At 40.8% G+C, this 20110-nt stretch overlaps 1 protein-coding gene across 1 annotated transcript in view; it reads left to right on the forward strand.

Moving 5' to 3' along the window:
* The window catches only part of si:dkey-97m3.1 (fatty acyl-CoA reductase 1), a 94619-nt gene that overhangs the window by 68720 nt on the left and 5789 nt on the right, over positions 1–20110 (forward strand). Inside the window, exons 3-7 of the mRNA XM_034162956.1 lie at positions 2821–2996; positions 7318–7497; positions 8844–9021; positions 19563–19607; positions 19682–19800. Of these exons, the coding sequence (XP_034018847.1) occupies positions 2821–2996; positions 7318–7497; positions 8844–9021; positions 19563–19607; positions 19682–19800 (698 nt within the window). The remainder of the gene's footprint in view (positions 1–2820; positions 2997–7317; positions 7498–8843; positions 9022–19562; positions 19608–19681; positions 19801–20110) is intronic.

Genomic DNA, 20110 nt, shown 5'->3' on the forward strand with positions numbered 1-20110 from the left:
CACCCTTGCTCTGACCCTGGTAAAACAAAACTTGGTAACCTGACCCTTCTTTTGTTCTTGGCGCAAAAACCAGTTCTACACAATTAAGCCAAGCAGCAAACGAAAAATATAATCCTTCAAATGAAGTGATTATTTAATACTAAAGCATAACAAAATAAAATATAAACCCACAGATCTACTGATATATCTAACAGCAACGTTAGCCTTAGCTACTATGACAACCATGACATGGGGGGTGCCTGTTCTGGCTTCATTTGCCCCGTCCAGGTAGTACTGGTCTTGCCCACGTGCCACCTCTTTTGGCTGAGTTGTATTTCTTTCCTTCTTTTCAGTTCAGTAATATCAAAAAAATTGAAGTTGTACGAGTATATTTCAAAAAAAGATCCACCATTAAAATGCAAAAAAATAAATTTTTTTGTCAGAGTGTATTGAATGCAGGATGCACGTTCCCCTCCCCCAACCGGAGCGGGTACTGACTTTATTTAGGTTTTACTGGCATCGGGGTTTGACCTTAATATGGCCAAGATGTGGAATTTGGGTAGCAGGAATATCAAGTACAAAAGCAACGACTGATTCGTACACGCCGCGTGAATGCAAAGAGCTGCTTAACCGAACATCTGTCCTTCTCAGCGTGAGTGCGCTGCTGATGAGAAAAGCTGCCGCACACGTTTTCTAACGCATTGAAGCCTTTCCTGCTCCCCGTCTTCCTTTGCTATCTGCATAACGTGCAGCTTTCAAACTGCCAGAAATGATGGTGGCAAATTGGGACGCCTCCTGATGTGACCCCGCGTGGCAAAACGCATCACGTAATGGTGTGTGGTATCTGCTTGACTTTCTCTGTCTGGGGAAGGTGGAGTGGGGAGCACCGCGACACAAACGCTTCATGTACAATTTTGCAGGAACGGCGATGATGATGCATCACTCTGCAGGGTGCATCAAGGGCCGTCAAACTGTGAGCACGATGGGAGACATAAGCTGGTAAATCTAGACGAGATTTCACTTAATCCCCCACCATGTTGGACTGTCGCGTGTAACCCTCGAAGAGCAAACGGCAGCATAACCAGGTGGGATGATGTCGGGTACAATATGTGCAAGTACACGTTTTCACCGTGCACTCGTGTGCAGGTGCTGAGCTTCAGATGAAAAGATGTCAGATGAGGATTAATAATCTAGTTTTTTTTTTTGTTTTTGTTTTTGAGAAGTACATAGAGTTGGAGCTGCATCAGGAAAGACGTCCATTTCTGTCACAGTTAGACTGCTGCTCAGACTAACTGCTCTTTACTTAATATTCAGTAAAATAATAAACCAGGTAATTAGTCATAACGGCTGATGTCATAAAGTCTTTAATCAATTTGTAGGTCATTCATTGGTTGGGTACAAATCGTTAAAGATTTAACTGAAAGCCAACTAGTTTAGGGTTTTGTTTTTTTAATGATTTTACACAGTGTAGACTGATTCCAAAGCCAAATCTGGCTGTGATTTTTGAAGTATGAGTTTTGTTTGAGGGGAATTATGCAAAGTTGGCGGTTTGCTCCTTTTGCTGACGTGAGCTTGTTTTGCATTTTTTTGTTGTTGTTGATGTTGTTGTGTGTTCTCTCTGCTGTTGAGGCTTCATTCAGACACAGCAGTTGTGCTGGTCTGTAGCAGCCCCATCATGAAAATCGGGTGCTTTTTTTTTTTTTTTTTTTACGGTATTTTTATTTTATTTTGACACGATTTTTTATTTTTCTATTTATAATCTCCTAATGCTAACCATAACCATAGCATAAATGTGTACCCTCCCCAAACGTTAACCATGACTCCCCAGACCCCCCCTTCACCCCCACAGTTCGTGCCCCCGTCACAAAATGAATTTGAACCCCCATTATGACAAATGCCCCATTTTCGTGTCCCTGTCACGAACCCATAGATTATTGTACTTTATGTAACCCAGTCCCACAAACGTGCATGAGACTGGATTGTCTGTAGATACGCCGCTGTGGGCACCTTGAGCCCATGTTGGATGACGCCTCTCGCGGACATGCATGTACTTGGTATGGACGTAGCCAAGGTGGCGCTCCATCACGCTTAGCGGCTATGACCATTATATGAACAATGTACTTCTTCAAAAAGACCAACCATTTTTCTTCGTAATAATTTTTTTTAATTATTTTTGCTGCACGCACCTGTAGCCACATCTATTTCCTCTTTCTTGTCTTGCATTACAGGGCTGTTCCACAGAGCGCCATTCCTTCCCGTTTAGTCCCAAATAGAAAATTGGGGCACGTTTTGAAGCATCACTGTAACTTCTTGATCCATCTTAGTTGAGCTTTAACGGACTTGGTCTACATAGTACTTACGGCTATCATCAGCACCAGATTTGAATTCGGGCTCCAGTTTTTGAACCGTTTAAAAAATTTCATTCCAATTCTCGAAGTCGTTGATCGTACATGGTAAGATCCGGGTATTTGTAGTGTTAACGGCCTCAGTTGTGTTCAGACTTATTTAAACAGGGTATTCGTTGTGACTACGGCTCGAATCCTGTTTGATCTTGTTTCGACGGGGTAAAGATTTGAAGATGAAGCAGCGTTTGTTGGAGTTTTTGTTCAGACTTGAACAGCTCGGTCACATCTGGCCGAGCGCGCAGGTTGCCAGGTCTGCACTTTATAAGCTAGCGTGTTTGGAGGCAAACCAGATTAAACCGTTTCATCGCCTTTTTGCACTTTTTTGGACCGTGAGCGATCGTAGTGGAACGGCGTCCTGTGGTATAAGGAGTGTTAGTTGTTTACAACTTCTAACGTCTAACGGGTTTCTTTTCCTTTTCTGTCTTCTATCTTGCAGCTGTTTGATAGAGTGCGGGAGGACAACCCTGACTTTCACCAGAAGATCGTCCCCATCAGCAGCGAGCTGATGCAGCCGGGCCTCGCCATCAGCCCAGAGGATGTGGAGAAGCTCATCTCCTGCATCAACATCGTCTTCCACTGCGCTGCCACCATCCGCTTCGATGAGCCGCTCAAGTGAGCATCGATTCTGATCTCCCATGGTCTCCTCTTAGACTTTCTGCAGACATCACTTTCAGCTACACACACTGAAGTTTTTTGATTTTTTTTTTTTTTTTTTACCTTGTCCTTGAAACATTGTAAGAACACAACCCCTCACATGGTTGGTTAAATGCTTCTTCTTGCAGCAGGAACTCTAAGTGTCTGACGTGTTTTTACTGATTTAGAGTAAAGAGGAAGTGGGACTGTTTACACGGCAGGATGAGGATGTGGCCAAGTCAACCGTTCTGGTGACTTTTTACATTTTGTCCACGATAGTTTGTGATTGTTTCTGTTTTGAAGGAGATGGGGGTTTTTTTTTTTTCTAACTGACACACTAATACTCCATAAATCATACTGAAACAGGCTATTTTTTCCCCCTATGGTACTGATCAGTCACTTAGTTACTTAAAAATGGCAGTAAAATTGATTATAAATGGCCATTAAGTAATATCTTCTTTAATGCAGATGTCTTCACGCCTCTGAAACACAAATGTCTTTTATAGCCTGAACGCATCCACATTCAAATAGCTGTAAAAACAGATTAAAGTGGAATTCTGTCTACGGCAAGATTTTTATGTTTTATTAATCTAGTTAGTTGGTTTAATGTGGAGCTCAGCTTTTTTTTTTTTTGTTTTGTTTTGTTTTTTTGTGTTTTGTTTTTTTTTTTTTTGTTTTTTGTCACCTAAAAAAAAATCACTTGTGGTTTGGTTTGGTTTTCCTTCCTTCAATTTGATTTACCACATTATCAGGTCGATATAAGTGTTGAAGATTGACATTAAAGTGTTAAGCTGCTGTTTCTTGCTTATTAGCAAAGGTTAATGTCTGAAAGCTGTAATTTGTGGTCCGTTCTACTTGTACGGTTGGAGTTGCTAGTAGGAAAATAACTGTCAGATGTCTTCAAATGGAGATAATTGGACTTTTGTTTGTTTTTAATGCATCAGGGTGTAAATTACTGGACTTCCCAACACTGAGGTTGATCAGTTTTCCAATTCAGGTATTTCATCACAAAACATTTATTACCACCAATATACACATGCAAGCAATTCCTATAAGATATTCTGCTATTTTTTTTTTTTTATTACCATATTTTCAAACCATATTTTAGTCATATGTTGAAAAATGTGTCATGAAGAGGGAAAAAAAATAAATTGTTGACTTTAAGTCACAGTAAATCTTGCAACAAGAAGCAAAATAATTTAATTGGTGCATTATTTATTCATTTATACAGCAAATACTGCATTAGCGAGGAGACGCTAACAAGCTAATGAATGTTACGAGGCACAAAACGCTTCTCGTTGCTATTCAACAAATGCACACAGCGAGGTAAATGTGCAGTGTAATGCAACATTTGAAAAATTGGCAGATTTATTTGTAGCACAAACACTTAGCTTTGACTTGCTGACTTGCTGTTCTCTTACACACCTCATACGAGTGTATCAAGTAGAGTGAAAGGTATATTCCCTCTCAGTTTGAGAGCATGGTTTCTTAAATTTAGAGCCTTCTCTGAGACACTGATGTTGTTTCACGGCAGTTGGCATCCATTTTAATGGTGCATTACTGCCACCTTCTGGTCTGGAGTGTGAATCGCAGTACCTCATTCAGTATACAGGAGCAGCTTGTCGCCTGTGTAGACAATGTCATCTTGTGGCCATAGAAGATAATGCAGCTTTTTTCATACATACTACTTAAAATGTCACATGACCTCCCAAACTGTTAAAAACAAAAATGTACGGTAAATTTCATCAGGATATGTGCTCACAGTCTGTCACTCAGTCACACAGATCAACTGTACGTAAAACCTCTTTATAAAACCTTGTAGAAAAGAGTATTATTGATAACTGTGAGATGCTCCAGTGTGCCGACTTCCTGCCGTTAACTGTTTGTCAGTTAAGTTCAGGAAAAGCTGCTGAACTCGACTCCACACAGCTTTATATTGATCCTTTACTGTTTCTCTTTAAGCAACCCTCACCTTTTTTTTATTTCGTTTTTTTTTTTTTTCCCATGGGTTTTTTTTTTTTTTTCATGTTTTCCCTCCAGTCACTGTTACCGTTGTGCGTTGTGACACTACAGAAGCAACTTCGACGTCTCCGTCTGGAGCTTTTCAGGCCGACACCTCAGCCGTCCTCTGCAGGTCATTATTACTCGGTGCTCTAGACTTCAGATTGCAGGCGGCTGGTCTTTGCTTCTCTGAGGATGGCTGATGAGTCAGACGCTCTAAGGCACACAGCGACGCCTCCCACCTTTTCTTGACCGTCCTAATGGTGTGACACCCTGCATATGGCCCCGCAAGCTGATGGGAAAAACAATACGCCCACAATTTGTGCGTTTCCCCATAACCTCTGCCCTCGTCTCCTTGATGCCGCAGCCTCTGGCTGACTGCTGCGTGAGTCATGCCGGTGCATCCCGGCACCCACCCCGCAAATGTACACGCTGTCCTCTTCAGGCTGCGTCTCACGTTATATGTCAGCCCTCACAGGTGTCGCCCACACTGTGCCAGAGAAGTCTGCAGTGTCCGCGTAAACTAAGCCCTCGGTTTGTCTTCCTGTCACTGTGGGCAGTTTGGACCACTGCTGCTCCTGAGCTGACAAACGGGCCCACTGCTGATCGCACCGCTTCAGACTGAAGGAAGGAAACTGTGTGTGTGGACACCGCTCTAAAAACTCAAAATCTTACCAAGTATATTTGTCTAATTTCTAATCAAAATAATAATAATAATCTACATTTAATGTCAAACACAATCGCTTAACAAGTAAGGGATTAGATCTGAGGACTTTTTCACATAATAAATCTTAAGATTTCTCATTTCTAGTCAGAATATGTAATTGCACTGAATATAAGATGCAATCACTTAAAATGTAATAATTCAGTACTATATGCTGTAAGGACTTGGTAGTTAATGCATCTTTAATTATTATTGTTTTGTTTTTTAGATTTCAGTAAATCTTAAGTTACCTTGTAACCAAAAAAAAAAAAAAAGCTTCCATTGATGATGAGGTCTTGAATTTAGCTGAGATAATTAAAAAATAATAATAATAAAAAAAATTGAGAAAACTAACTTGGAGTTTTCACCAGTACAGTATTAGTAAATGTTACAAATTTTAAAAGTAGCACAGCAGCTGGAAGTAATGCTTTAAAAAAAGCTTGTTTCTTGTCTGATATCACTCAAAGATGTTTACAAGCTGTTTTCCCTCAAACAAAATCAAAATAATAAAAAATGTATCTGCAAAACAAGCCCTTATATCTTAGTGAAATTTTCCATTAAGTGGTTTTGTCTTATCTTCAGTGTAGACTGAAAAAAAAACAAAAATTTAATGAGAATTTACGCAAAAGTCCTTGGTAATATTTTGCATTTTTGCAGTCAAGCTGTGAAATTCAATGAGAAAAGAATGTTTTTCAGGTGTTCACATCGACACTGGCCTGATGGCCGGACTGCTTATTTTGGTCTTTGGGTCCATACAAGCCACCAAATTCAGTTTTTCTCTAATCCAGTGGAGCTGCAGAGAAATTTAGTTTTACAGTCCACACATGTCCTTGGACTCGGCAGCCCGGGTTCATCTTCTTTTTTACATTGTTGTTGTTTTGTTTTATGGTGGATTTAATGTCCATGTTGCCTCAATCATGGATGTTAGCCTTCACTACATGTCTTTGTTGGTTTGTTTGCAGAATTACTCCAAAGATATGAACTTGAAACTATTGAATTTGATATAGAATATAAAAATCTGAGACGTGTGTTAATCTGGCTTCATTTCATGAAGAAAAAAGGTTTGTATGTGTGACAATAAACAGAAGGAAATATGACGTCAACACTAACATTGTGAGATGTTTCGTAAATTTGCTGAAAAGGTTAGGGTTGAAAGTCATTTTTCAGAAATTTAATGTCAGATTTTTGTCACAACCTTGAAATTGTGTAATTTGTTAATGTGTAAGAATGAAAAATGTATGATTTGATTCTGCTGACGTTTCTGCTAATGCAGACGTTTCATGTGTGCATAATAGAGGCATGAAGCGAAATGCCCTGGAGGCACGAGTATAGAGATAAAAGCACTTCACATCTACATTTGGAGTCTGCAAATTTTCATTTAACGGCAGCATCCATGCGCACACAAACTTTCTCATATGTTAAACTGAGATATCAGCATTACGGCATGCAAACACAAACTCTAAACCTCCAGCATATTCATCACACTCTTCCGTCCCACACCCAGATACTCACGTGCACACCTTCCTGTTCCACACACACCCAGAACTGCACACATCCTCATTCAGTGTCCGCCCTCTCTCTTTCACTCTCTGACAGACACGCCCTGCAGCTGAACGTGATTGCCACACAGCAGCTCCTCAGCCTGGCCCAACAGATGCACCACCTCGAGGCCTTCATCCACATCTCCACTGCCTATGCAAACTGTAACCGCAAGCACATCGATGAGGTCATCTACCCACCTCCCGTCGAGCCCAAGAAACTCATCGAGTCCCTTGAGTGAGTAGTGGATGGTGGTTTTTGTGCTCCAGGATATGCAACACAGTAGATGTTTTGCATTGCACTATGCAACATAAGTTGCCCCAAGGCACTTCATATGGGTAGGGTTTAACCTTGTGAACCCTTTGCATTGTGTTGCACATTGCAGTGTGACGTAATGTACATAACTGTGTAGACAAGGCATCTATTGTGTATTGCACAAAGCAATGTAAGACATTATGGTCACTGGAGGTGTTTGGCAATGATGATAAAGTTGCAGGAGAACGGCTTTCGGGTCCTGGTGTTTCCTGTCTTACTGTATGGTTATGAGACTTGGACGCCAACCAATGACCTTAGGTGACAACCAGATGTCTTTGGTACAAGGTCTCTTTGAAAATTAAATGACAGGATTCAGCAGTGAATGATGTCCCAGATTCTGCAAACTAGTTATTTTTTTTATCTATTTATTGGCATTGCTGAAGGACATTTTTCTGTATTTTGATCAGTGTCTCGGGACAAGAGTGAGCAAACACAGACAAATTGGGTATGTCACCAAGAACAAGCTATCATCAGGTTCTTATCTGCATTGGAGTAAGAAACTGGTGTTGGTAAGGTGCGCTGACACTGATTCACATGAGTAAACTCCTCTTTAACGGTTGTAGACTGAACGTGAGAGGAGCGCCGGCGTGTGCAATTGTGCAAAGACAATTTTTAAATGTTCAAAAAATCCTACATGCATAAATGTCGTGCTACGTGGCGCGATCTGCTTGCCAACATGACGTGCAGCTCATCAAGTGGAGTAAAGAAGTAATGAACAGAGCGAGTGGTTGCGTCAGCGGATCGCATCAGAGCGCAGCTCATCTGAATGATTATAAGTAGTTGTTAAATCTATCATAAACATACTTTAACAGCTGCAGACAAGAAGGAAAGAAAATGTAACTGTTTCACCAAGCCATGACAATGTAAACATGACAGATAATTACCTTTTTAGACAGCTCCAAATGCTTTCTCCAGCTCATTCAGCACGTGCAAATGGCGCTGCTGGAGTGGTCCTCTGTGATTCAGGAAGCGATTAGAGCCATTTTCAACAGATAAATTGCAGAGAAAATGATTAATCCCCTACGAAATAATTATTTTATATACACAGCGTCCAGCACAGAGCGCGTGGCGGAACAAAGCACGGCGTCCAGCTGGGAACACAGCGTCAGTGCACCTGAGGTTAAAGTTAAGGTGACAATGCCCTTCTCGTTGATTTAGTCAGTTCTGTGCCTGATCGATCCATCCTGGGCACTGCAGTGTCACTGACGTACAATAGGGTTTGATACTACTGTGGCCGTGCATGCTCATCATACCCTTCTTCACTTCAGGTGGATGGATGATGGCATCGTGCGTGACATCACACCGCGACTCATCGGTGACAGGCCCAACACGTACACCTACACCAAAGCCCTGGCAGAGTATGTGGTGCAACAAGAACAAGGGAAGCTCAACGTTGGTATCATCAGGCCGTCTATAGTGGGAGCCAGCTGGCAGGAGCCTTTCCCAGTGAGTTCTTCTTTTACACTGTATTTACACTGTAACTATTGCGTATTTGCAGACGTAAACACCAGAAATAACTCTTAAGATCTTTCACCATTGTAAATTTAGTGCGTCTATTCTGCTCTCTTTGGTGAATGTTAATCAACGTATTGTGTGCGCATTAAATCAACACAATTGGCGCTGAGGTCCCACACCCATTAAACGCCCCCGTGGCACTAAAAAGAATGGAAATTTGGTATTGATCGAGCTAATCCTGCACGGCTCAGTACCTCTCCGACGCTGGTTTTATCTTAAGTGGCCCAACATTAAAACAAATTGGTGACTGTTTGCCCTGAGGGGACGACATAGAGTGCATAGAATGAAACAGTGATGCTGCTGACACACACACGGGCTCAACTGAATGTCACAGACAAGGTGACAAGTTACATCATGTTTAACTCGTGTAAAAGTGACCCTGAAAGTGAAGTGAAGGACTGAATCCTGTCGGCGCGTGCTTTCAGACAAGCTGCCGGTGTCTTTAACATCATTTATATTTCATGGACTAGAGTATTTAGTTTTCATTTTGCCTCGACTCCCTGGGGGCATTTGAGCTTTAAACATGAGTTACTTTGTTGTATTTGACTTTGAGTGTGGATTAAAGTAGTATTTTATCGCCAACTCCTCACTTATAAGACCCAATCTATCATTTTTGCTCACATGGAAGAGCTCACTGTGCACGAGCATGCATGGAAAAACTGGATTGAGGAAGGGGCGTGGTACAAGAGAACAAATAACTAACATCACATCATCAAGTCGAGCTGGGAGTTCAGAAAAGACAAGTACTTTTTTGTGTGTGTGTGGACTCGTGAAAACCGTTTGATATGGTGCATCATCACAAACTATGCCTAACCCTGGACAATCCAACATCTTATTCCCGTTAGTCAAGTCATCCAAGGCTTGTATGGGGTGACAGACAATTTCAGTATCAATCAATCAATCAATCAATCAATTTTATTTATATAGCGCCAAATCACAACAAACAGTTGCCCCAAGGCGCTTTATATTGTAAGGCAAGGCCATACAATAATTACGTAAAAACCCCAGTGGTCAAAACGACCCCCTGTGAGCAAGCACTTGGCGACAGTGGGAAGGAAAAACTCCCCTTTAACAGGAAGAAACCTCCAGCAGAACCAGGCTCAGGGAGGGGCAGTCTTCTGCTGGGACTGATTGGGGCTGAGGGAGAGAACCAGGAAAAAGACATGCTGTGGAGGGGAGCAGAGATCAATCACTAATGATTAAATGCAGAGTGATGCATACAGAGCAAAAAGAGAAAGAAACACTCAGTGCATTATGGGAACCCCCCAGCAGTCTATAGCAGCATAACTAAGGGATGGTTCAGGGTCACCTGATCCAGCCCTAACTATAAGCTTTAGCAAAAAGGAAAGTTTTAAGCCTAATCTTAAAAGTAGAGAGTGTCTGTCTCCCTGATCCGAATTGGGAGCTGGTTCCACAGGAGAGGAGCCTGAAAGCTGAAGGCTCTGCCTCCCATTCTACTCTTACAAACCCTAGGAACTACAAGTAATCCTGCAGTCTGAGAGCGAAGCGCTCTATTGGGGTGATATGGTACTATGAGGTCCCTAAGATAAGATGGGACCTGATTATTCAAAACCTTATAAGTAAGAAGAAGAATTTTAAATTCTATTCTAGAATTAACAGGAAGCCAATGAAGAGAGGCCAATATGGGTGAGATATGCTCTCTCCTTCTAGTCCCCGTCAGTACTCTAGCTGCAGCATTTTGAATTAACTGAAGGCTTTTCAGGGAACTTTTAGGACAACCTGATAATAATGAATTACAATAGTCCAGCCTTGAGGAAATAAATGCATGAATTAGTTTTTCAGCATCACTCTGAGACAAGACCTTTCTAATTTTAGAGATATTGCGTAAATGCAAAAAAGCAGTCTTACATATTTGTTTAATATGCGCTTTGAATGACATATCCTGATCAAAAATGACTCCAAGATTTCTCACAGTATTACTAGAGGTCAGGGTAATGCCATCCAGAGTAAGGATCTGGTTAGACACCATGTTTCTAAGATTTGTGGGGCCAAGTACAATAACTTCAGTTTTATCTGAGTTTAAAAGCAGGAAATTAGAGGTCATCCATGTCCTTATGTCTGTAAGACAATCCTGCAGTTTAGCTAATTGGTGTGTGTCCTCTGGCTTCATGGATAGATAAAGCTGGGTATCATTTGCGTAACAATGAAAATTTAAGCAATGCCGTCTAATAATACTGCCTAAGGGAAGCATGTATAAAGTGAATAAAATTGGTCCTAGCACAGAACCTTGTGGAACTCCATAATTAACCTTAGTCTGTGAAGAAGTTTCCCCATTTACATGAACAAATTGTAATCTATTAGATAAATATGATTCAAACCACCGCAGCGCAGTGCCTTTAATACCTATGGCATGCTCTAATCTCTGTAATAAAATTTTATGGTCAACAGTATCAAAAGCAGCACTGAGGTCTAACAGAACAAGTACAGAGATGAGTCCACTGTCTGAGGCCATAAGAAGATCATTTGTAACCTTCACTAATGCTGTTTCTGTACTATGATGAATTCTAAACCCTGACTGAAACTCTTCAAATAGACCATTCCTCTGCAGATGATCAGTTAGCTGTTTTACAACTACCCTTTCAAGAATTTTTGAGAGAAAAGGAAGGTTGGAGATTGGCCTATAATTAGCTAAGATAGCTGGGTCAAGTGATGGCTTTTTAAGTAACGGTTTAATTACTGCCACCTTAAAAGCCTGTGGTACATAGCCAACTAATAAAGATAGATTGATCATATTTAAGATCGAAGCATTAAATAATGGTAGGGCTTCCTTGAGCAGCCTGGTAGGAATGGGGTCTAATAGACATGTTGATGGTTTGGAGGAAGTAACTAATGAAAATAACTCAGACAGAACAATCTGAGAGAAAGAGTCTAACCAAATACCGGCATCACTGAAAGCAGCCAAAGATAACGATACGTCTTTGGGATGGTTATGAGTAATTTTTTCTTTAATAGTTAAAATTTTATTAGCAAAGAAAGTCATGAAGTCATTACTAGTTAAAGTTAAAGGAATACTCGGCTCAATAGAGCTCTGACTCTTTGTCAGCCTGGCTACAGTGCTGAAAAGAAACCTGGGGTTGTTCTTATTTTCTTCAATTAGTGATGAGTAGTAAGATGTCCTAGCTTTACGGAGGGCTTTTTTTATAGAGCAACAGACTCTTTTTCCAGGCTAAGTGAAGATCTTCTAAATTAGTGAGACGCCATTTCCTCTCCAACTTACGGGTTATCTGCTTTAAGATGCGAGTTTGTGAGTTATACCACGGAGTCAGGCACTTCTGATTTAAAGCTCTCTTTTTCAGAGGAGCTACAGCATCCAAAGTTGTCTTCAATGAGGATGTAAAACTATTGACGAGATACTCTGTCTCACTTACAGAGTTTAGGTAGCTACTCTGCACTGTTGGTATATGGCATTAGGGAACATAAAGAAGGAAACATATCCTTAAACCTAGTTACAGCACTGGTCATTGCGTTTATTCAAGTTCAACCTAAATGTTGGGATGGGTTCAATGGTGGAACAGCAATCTATGGGCTAAAGATCACAAACGTGCAATATGCAGCTGACTCCACTATTTAACAGATAACAAAATGGCCAAAATCAGTGCTAAATATGTGCTTTATGTGAGTAAAGAGAAAACCAAAGTCATGGCAGCACACAGGAAGAAGGAAGAAGTTGACACATTCAACTTCCTGGTTGTGGAGACCAAGAACACTGGAGGATACAAGAAGGAAATTGGAGAGAATTAGCATGGCAAAGATGGTGATAGACCTGAAAACATGGCATTCGCTACCAAAATTGGATTGCTTTAAAATATAGATTTTTCTCAGTTGCTATGTATGTGTGAAAACTAGATTTGGTTGTAACTTAACTTGGAACAAAATTACTTGGTCACTCATCTGTTTTAATTTTATAGAGGGACAATCCAAAAAGGTTTTCTCTTCTTTTTTGTTTCCCCTTAGTATAATTTTTATCACTATAACTGTTGGATTTTTAGTTGTTGAAGCTGTACCTTTGGGATCTGGGACCTGGACAGCAGGACTAATCCTAAAACCTATCAACAGAATTAGTGTTAATTTGTTGTAGTTCTAAGCATCTCTTGTCCTGTTAGAACATAAATTAAGCATTTAGTTGTCTCATTCGTCTTTGTATTAAATGTCAGCTGGAGGCTGTCGGCAGGTTTCAGTCCTATTTTGTTCATAACAGTAACGTTTTTTTACACATAGATCCCAAATGGGATTTTTTATGTTTAATGTTATATTACGGCTGTACAAGATGAAACAAGGTTAATACAATGGGGAAAATGGCAGGAAAGTCATTGTTTGATTTTGCTTCAGAACATGTCGGCTTTGTGTTTGAACACTGGGACTCCGGCGGCGGTTCCTGGCTCTGCATGCAGCCTTTCCGTCTGGCCTGGTGACCACACTTTAAAGAGCCTCTTTCGCGCTTGGCCACGGACTCGTCTTGGCAGCTCAAGCCAGTTGGAGCTGCGAGGGAACGGGGGGGATACTCCAACTTATTTACATGTTTGTGTGGCACATTTTTGATCACAAAGTTCCATCGTTTCTGACCCAAGCTGCAGTTGCACTTGCCTTTTCATGCAGCTTATGGAGTTGAATTTCATACACCAGATTTTCACGGGCTAAATCTGATGTGTGTTCAGACTCCACTTGGGAATAAACTGTTTGAACCCTGATCGTCCACTTTGACAGATGACTGCTGAAAACATTGCTGGCCTGTTGGTGCTCAATGTTCTTTTTGACACCTCAAGTAAAATTATATTTAGCTTCTGGACAAGCGTCGCCTACAACCGCAGCATGAAGCTCCAGTCCCACAGACAGTAGTTTCATCCATTTTTTTATGGAGTCTAACTGAAGTTGGCAAATCAATCAATCAGTTAATCAAATCAATTTTATTTATATAGCGCCAAATCACAACAAACAGTTGCCCCAAGGCGCTTTATATTGTAAGGCAAAGCCATACAATTATTACGTAAAAACCCCAATGGTCAAAACGACCCCCTGTGAGCAAGCACTTGGCGACAGTGGGAAGGAAAAACTCCCTTTTAACAGGAAGAAACCTCCAGCAGAACCAGGCTCAGGGAGGGGCAGTCTTCTGCTGGGACTGGTTGGGGCTGAGGGAGAGAACCAGGAAAAAGACATGCTGTGGAGGGGAGCAGAGATCAATCACTAATGATTAAATGCCGAGTGGTGCATACAGAGCAAAAAGAGAAAGAAACACTCAGTGCATCATGGGAACCCCCCAGCAGTCTAAGTCTATAGCAGCATAACTAAGGGATGGTTCAGGGTCACCTGATCCAGCCCTAACTATAAGCTTTTTCAAAAAGGAAAGTTTTAAGCCTAATCTTAAAAGTAGAGAGGGTGTCTGTCTCCCTGATCTGAATTGGGAGCTGGTTCCAGAGGAGAGGAGCCTGAAAGCTGAAGGCTCTGCCTCCCATTCTACTCTTACAAACCCTAGGAACTACAAGTAAGCCTGCAGTCTGAGAGCGAAGCGCTCTATTGGGGTGATATGGTACTATGAGGTCCCTAAGATAAGATGGGACCTGATTATTCAAAACCTTATAAGTAAGAAGAAGAATTTTAAATTCTATTCTAGAATTAACAGGAAGCCAATGAAGAGAGGCCAGTATGGGTGAGATATGCTCTCTCCTTCTAGTCCCTGTCAGTACTCTAGCTGCAGCATTTTGAATTAACTGAAGGCTTTTCAGGGAACTTTTAGGACAACCTGATAATAATGAATTACAGTAGTCCAGCCTAGAGGAAATAAATGCATGAATTAGTTTTTCAACATCACTCTGAGACAAGACCTTTCTAATTTTAGAGATATTGCACAAATGCAAAAAAGCAGTCCTACATATTTGTTTAATATGCGCATTGAAGGACATATCCTGATCAAAAATGACTCCAAGATTTCTCACAGGATTACTAGAGGTCAGTAATCACTGGTTTTACCATATTTACAGTACTGTGCAGAGGTATGGGGTAATACTTATAAAGGTACAACACAATCACTATCAGTAATGCAGAAAAGAGCTATAAGAATTATTCATAATACTGGCTATAGAGATCATACAAATCCACTATTTTTACAATCCAAATTCTTAAAATTCACAGACTTGGTTCATTTTCAAACAGTACAAATCGTGTATAAAGCAATAAACAATTTACTTCCAGCAAATATTAAAAATATGTTTTTTAACAGATCAGGGGATTGCAGTCTGAGGGGGAAATTTAATTTAAAGCATCAGTGGGCACGAACAACATTAAAAGGTTTCTGTATTTCTGTCTGTGGGGTGAGGATGTGGAACAGATTGGGAGTGGGGCTCAAGCAATGTCCAAGCATGAACCAGTTCAAACAGCGGTACAAAAATATGGTTTTTTCTAGGTATAGGGAGGAGGAAGGGTAATGAGGGTTAGGGTGTTTTTGTTTTTTGCTTCGGCTTGTAAATATATAGTATTTTGTATGTAAGTAGATATGTGTAGGTGTATATTTATGTTTGTGTATATATGTGTGTATATGTGTATATATATATGTGTGTGTATATGTGTATATATATATATATGTATATATGTGTGTGTATGTATGTTGATATATATATATATATATATATATGTGTGTATATATATATATATATATATGTGTGTGTGTGTATATATGTTGATATATATATATAGATATATATATAGATATATATATAGATATATATATATAGATATATAATATTGATATCGGTTTAGGTGTGTAGGAATCTATGTGTATATGTGGCAAAGGGTATTACTGGTTGTGGGGAAGAAGGGGTAGGGATAAATAAGCTGATGCTTCACCCTACCCCTTTTCGGACATGTTGGGTACACAGTAGGAACTTTTTTGTTGTTGTCTTTACTGATCTATCTTGTAATTGTTGTATCAAATGTTCGAAATAAATAGTTTTCATTCATTCATTCATTCATTCAGACACCATGTTTCTAAGATTTGTGGGGCCAAGTACAATAACTTCAGTTTTATCTGAGTTTAAAAGCAGGAAATTAGAGGTAATCCATGTCTTTATGTCTGTAAGACAATCCTGCACTTTAGCTAATTGGTGTGTGTCCTCTGGCTTCATGGATAGATAAAGCTGGGTATCATCTGCATAACAATGAAAATTTAAGCAATGCCGTCTAATAATACTGCCTAAGGGAAACATGTATAAAGTGAATAAAATTGGTCCTAGCACAGAACCTTGTGGAACTCCATAATTAACCTTAGTCTGTGAAGAAGATTCCCCATTTACATGAACAAATTGTAATCTATTAGATAAATATGATTCAAACCACCGCAGCGCAGTGCCTTTAATACCTATGGCATGCTCTAATCTCTGTAATAAAATTTTATTAGCAAAGAAAGTCATGAAGTCATTACTAGTTAAAGTTAAAGGAATACTCGGCTCAATAGAGCTCTGACTCTTTGTCAGCCTGGCTACAGTGCTGAAAAGAAACCTAGGGTTGTTCTTATTTTCTTCAATTAGTGATGAGTAGTAAGATGTCCTAGCTTTACGGAGGGCTTTTTTATAGAGCAACAGACTCTTTTTCCAGGCTAAGTGAAGATCTTCTAAATTAGTGAGACACCATTTCCTCTCCAGCTTACAGGTTATCTGCTTTAAGCTGCGAGTTTGTGAGTTATACCACGGAGTCAGGTACTTCTGATTTAAGGCTCTCTTTTTCAGAGGAGCTACAGCATCCAAAGTTGTCCTCAATGAGGATATAAAACTATTGACAAGATAATCTATCTCACTCACAGAGTTTAGGTAGCTACTCTGCACTGTGTTGGTATATGGCATTGGAGAACATAAAGAAGGAATCATATCCTTAAACCTAGTTACAGCGCTTTCTGAAAGACTTCTACTGTAATGAAACTTATTCCCCACTGCTGGGTAGTCCATCAGAGTAAATGTAAATGTTATTAAGAAATGATCAGACAGAAGGGAGTTTTCAGGGAATACTGTTAAGTCTTCAATTTCCATACCATAAGTCAGAACAAGATCTAAGGTATGATTAAAGTGGTGGGTGGACTCATTTACATTTTGAGCAAAGCCAATCGAGTCTAACAATAGATTAAATGCAGTGTTGAGGCTGTCATTCTCAGCATCTGTGTGGATGTTAAAATTGCCCACTATAATTATCTTATCTGAGCTAAGCACTATGTCAGACAAAAGGTCCAAAAATTCACAGAGAAACTCACAGTAACGACCAGGTGGACGATAGATAACAACAAATAAAACTGGTTTTTGGGACTTCCAATTTGGATGGACAAGACTAAGAGACAAGCTTTCAAATGAATTAAAGCTCTGTCTGGGTTTTTGATTAATTAATAAGCTCGAGTGGAAGATTGCTGCTAATCCTCCGCCTCGGCCCGTGTTACGAGCGTTCTGGCAGTTAGTGTGACTCGGGGGTGTTGACTCATTTAAACTAACATATTCATCCTGCTGTAACCAGGTTTCTGTAAGGCAGAATAAATCAATATGTTGATCAATTATTATATCATTTACTAACAGGGACTTAGAAGAGAGAGATCTAATGTTTAATAGACCACATTTAACTGTTTTAGTCTGTGGTGCAGTTGAAGGTGCTATATTATTTTCTCTTTTTGAATTTTTATGCTTAAATAGATTTTTGCTGGTTATTGGTGGTCTGGGAGCAGGCACCGTCTCTACGGGGATGGGGTAATGAGGGGATGGCAGGGGGAGAGAAGCTGCAGAGAGGTGTGTAAGACTACAACTCTGCTTCCTGGTCCCAACCCTGGATAGTCACGGTTTGGAGGATTTAAGAAAATTGGCCAGATTTCTAGAAATGAGAGCTGCTCCATCCAAAGTGGGATGGATGCCGTCTCTCCTAACAAGACCAGGTTTTCCCCAGAAGCTTTGCCAATTATCTATGAAGCCCACCTCATTTTTTGGACACCACTCAGACAGCCAGCAATTCAAGGAGAACATGCGGCTAAACATGTCACTCCCGGTCCGATTGGGGAAGGGCCCAGAGAAAACTACAGAGTCCGACATTGTTTTTGCAAAGTTACACACCGGGGCTAGCTGTAGGATTTTCCAAGGTGCGGAGCCGAGTCTCCAATTCGCCCAGCCTGGCCTCCAAAGCTACGAATAAGCACCATTACTGCTAAAGGAGGCCGAGGAATAACTAAACATTTCACACCCAGAGCAGAAAAGTGGTGGAGAGACAGGAGAAGCCGCCATGCTAAACCGGCTAAGAGCTAGTAGCTGCGCTAAGCTAGTGGATTCCTAAAAGCACACAAAGTGAATAATGTGTAAATAGTTTAGAGGTGATTCAGCAGAGGGAGTGCTTTAGTTAAGGCACGTGAAGATTACACTGTGAAACAAATTATCTAGTTAACTAGATAAATCTAACTGCACAGATTAAACAGCTAACAGATACAGCAAAACACCGCTGTGCTCCAGAACAGGAAGTGATACAATACCGCAGTGAGAGCCAACCACCAGTAGAGGCAGTCAAATCACTGCGACACACACACACACACACACAGACTGCAATATTCTCTCACGGCAGCTGGTAATATAACCCTGAAAAATAAATGCAGCACATACACAACCACACAGCTGCTGTAAAAACCTGTAAGTTGTTGAAATTTGAGTCTTACACCCGCTGTCAATGTAGCTTACCCCCCCCCCCCCCGGCTGAAAAAAACGGTGTCCAGAAATGCTTCATTCCAGCAGTTGAAGCGTTTTCAGTGGTTGTGGAGGCTGTGCCTGGGATTTGTTTCTGTAATGACCACAAACAGCTAATGAATACCTTATAATGTATTGCAATTAAAAAGTACTCACCCTCAGCAAGAACCAAGCATCTGTCCAGTCTGCTGTCACAGATGAGGGTTGTTTTTTGTTTTTTTTTTACAGTAAACCTCTCCTCCCAGTTACCTGAAAAGATGCTGCAAGGACATCACAGCATCTTTCTGAAAAGGTCAGGGATTTTCAACTTAAAAGCACTCTGAGCAGCTGGACACAGGTGTTAAGCGATGGTGATGTCTTTGCAGGCGCATAAAGGTCAACATCTTTAGGGTCGTAGTGCTTCTTGTCTTACTGTATGGTTGTGATACTTGGACATTAACTGGTGATCCAAGGTGATCTGATGTATTTGATACTGGGTCTCTTCAGAGGATCCTTGGGTACTGCTGGATTAACTGTCAAAAGATCCTTGGTCTTCTCAAGCCTCACTATGGCTGGAGAAGGTCAAGGTGACACCCGCGTTTCGCCTGGCTGTGACAAGTGGATGGCTACGCTCAAGAGGTGGGGATGAACCAGTTTTCTGCCAAGGTGGTTGTCATCCTTGACCCAAGCCAGTTCTGTTGTGTGGTGGCTGTAGCGACTCACAGCGCCAAGGTATGCTCCCAGACTCAACTAACATGTTTGTTCCTCTCTGTTGTCCCACTGTAGGGTTGGATTGACAACTTCAACGGGCCCAGCGGCGTCTTCATCGCTGTACGTGTAAATTATTATCTTTTAAACATCCAGACGTGTTGTGGGCTTCTAAAGCATCTTCATCCTCGTTTCAGGCTGGCAAAGGCATCTTACGGACCATGAGAGCCAACAATGACGCAGTGGCTGACCTGATCCCTGTGGACGTGGTCAGCAACCTCACCCTGGTTGCTGGGTGGTACACCGCTGTGCACAGGTTAGTGCATGAACCCGGGGTTTAATCTGAAAAGACCAAATGGGGAAAAAAACACTTCCTGAATTTAGACAGTGAAACTGAAAACAAAACCATGTTGCTGTTTAGGAGAGAAACGAGAGATCATCATTTCTGCACTTGCTTTCAAAGAAGCCTAGAACTCCTTCAGAGGTGCCTAGGTGTCTTGTGGCTTCCTTCACTCACCTCCTTCTTGAATGGTCACTCAGACAGTTTTACCATACAGTACTATACTGTTTGTATTTCTTATTGTTTGAAGTATTTCTTATTGTTTGAAGTCGAAGACACAATCAGA

This window comes from Thalassophryne amazonica, chromosome 22 (genome assembly GCF_902500255.1).
Source record: "Thalassophryne amazonica chromosome 22, fThaAma1.1, whole genome shotgun sequence".
Taxonomy (NCBI): Eukaryota; Metazoa; Chordata; class Actinopteri; order Batrachoidiformes; family Batrachoididae; genus Thalassophryne; species Thalassophryne amazonica.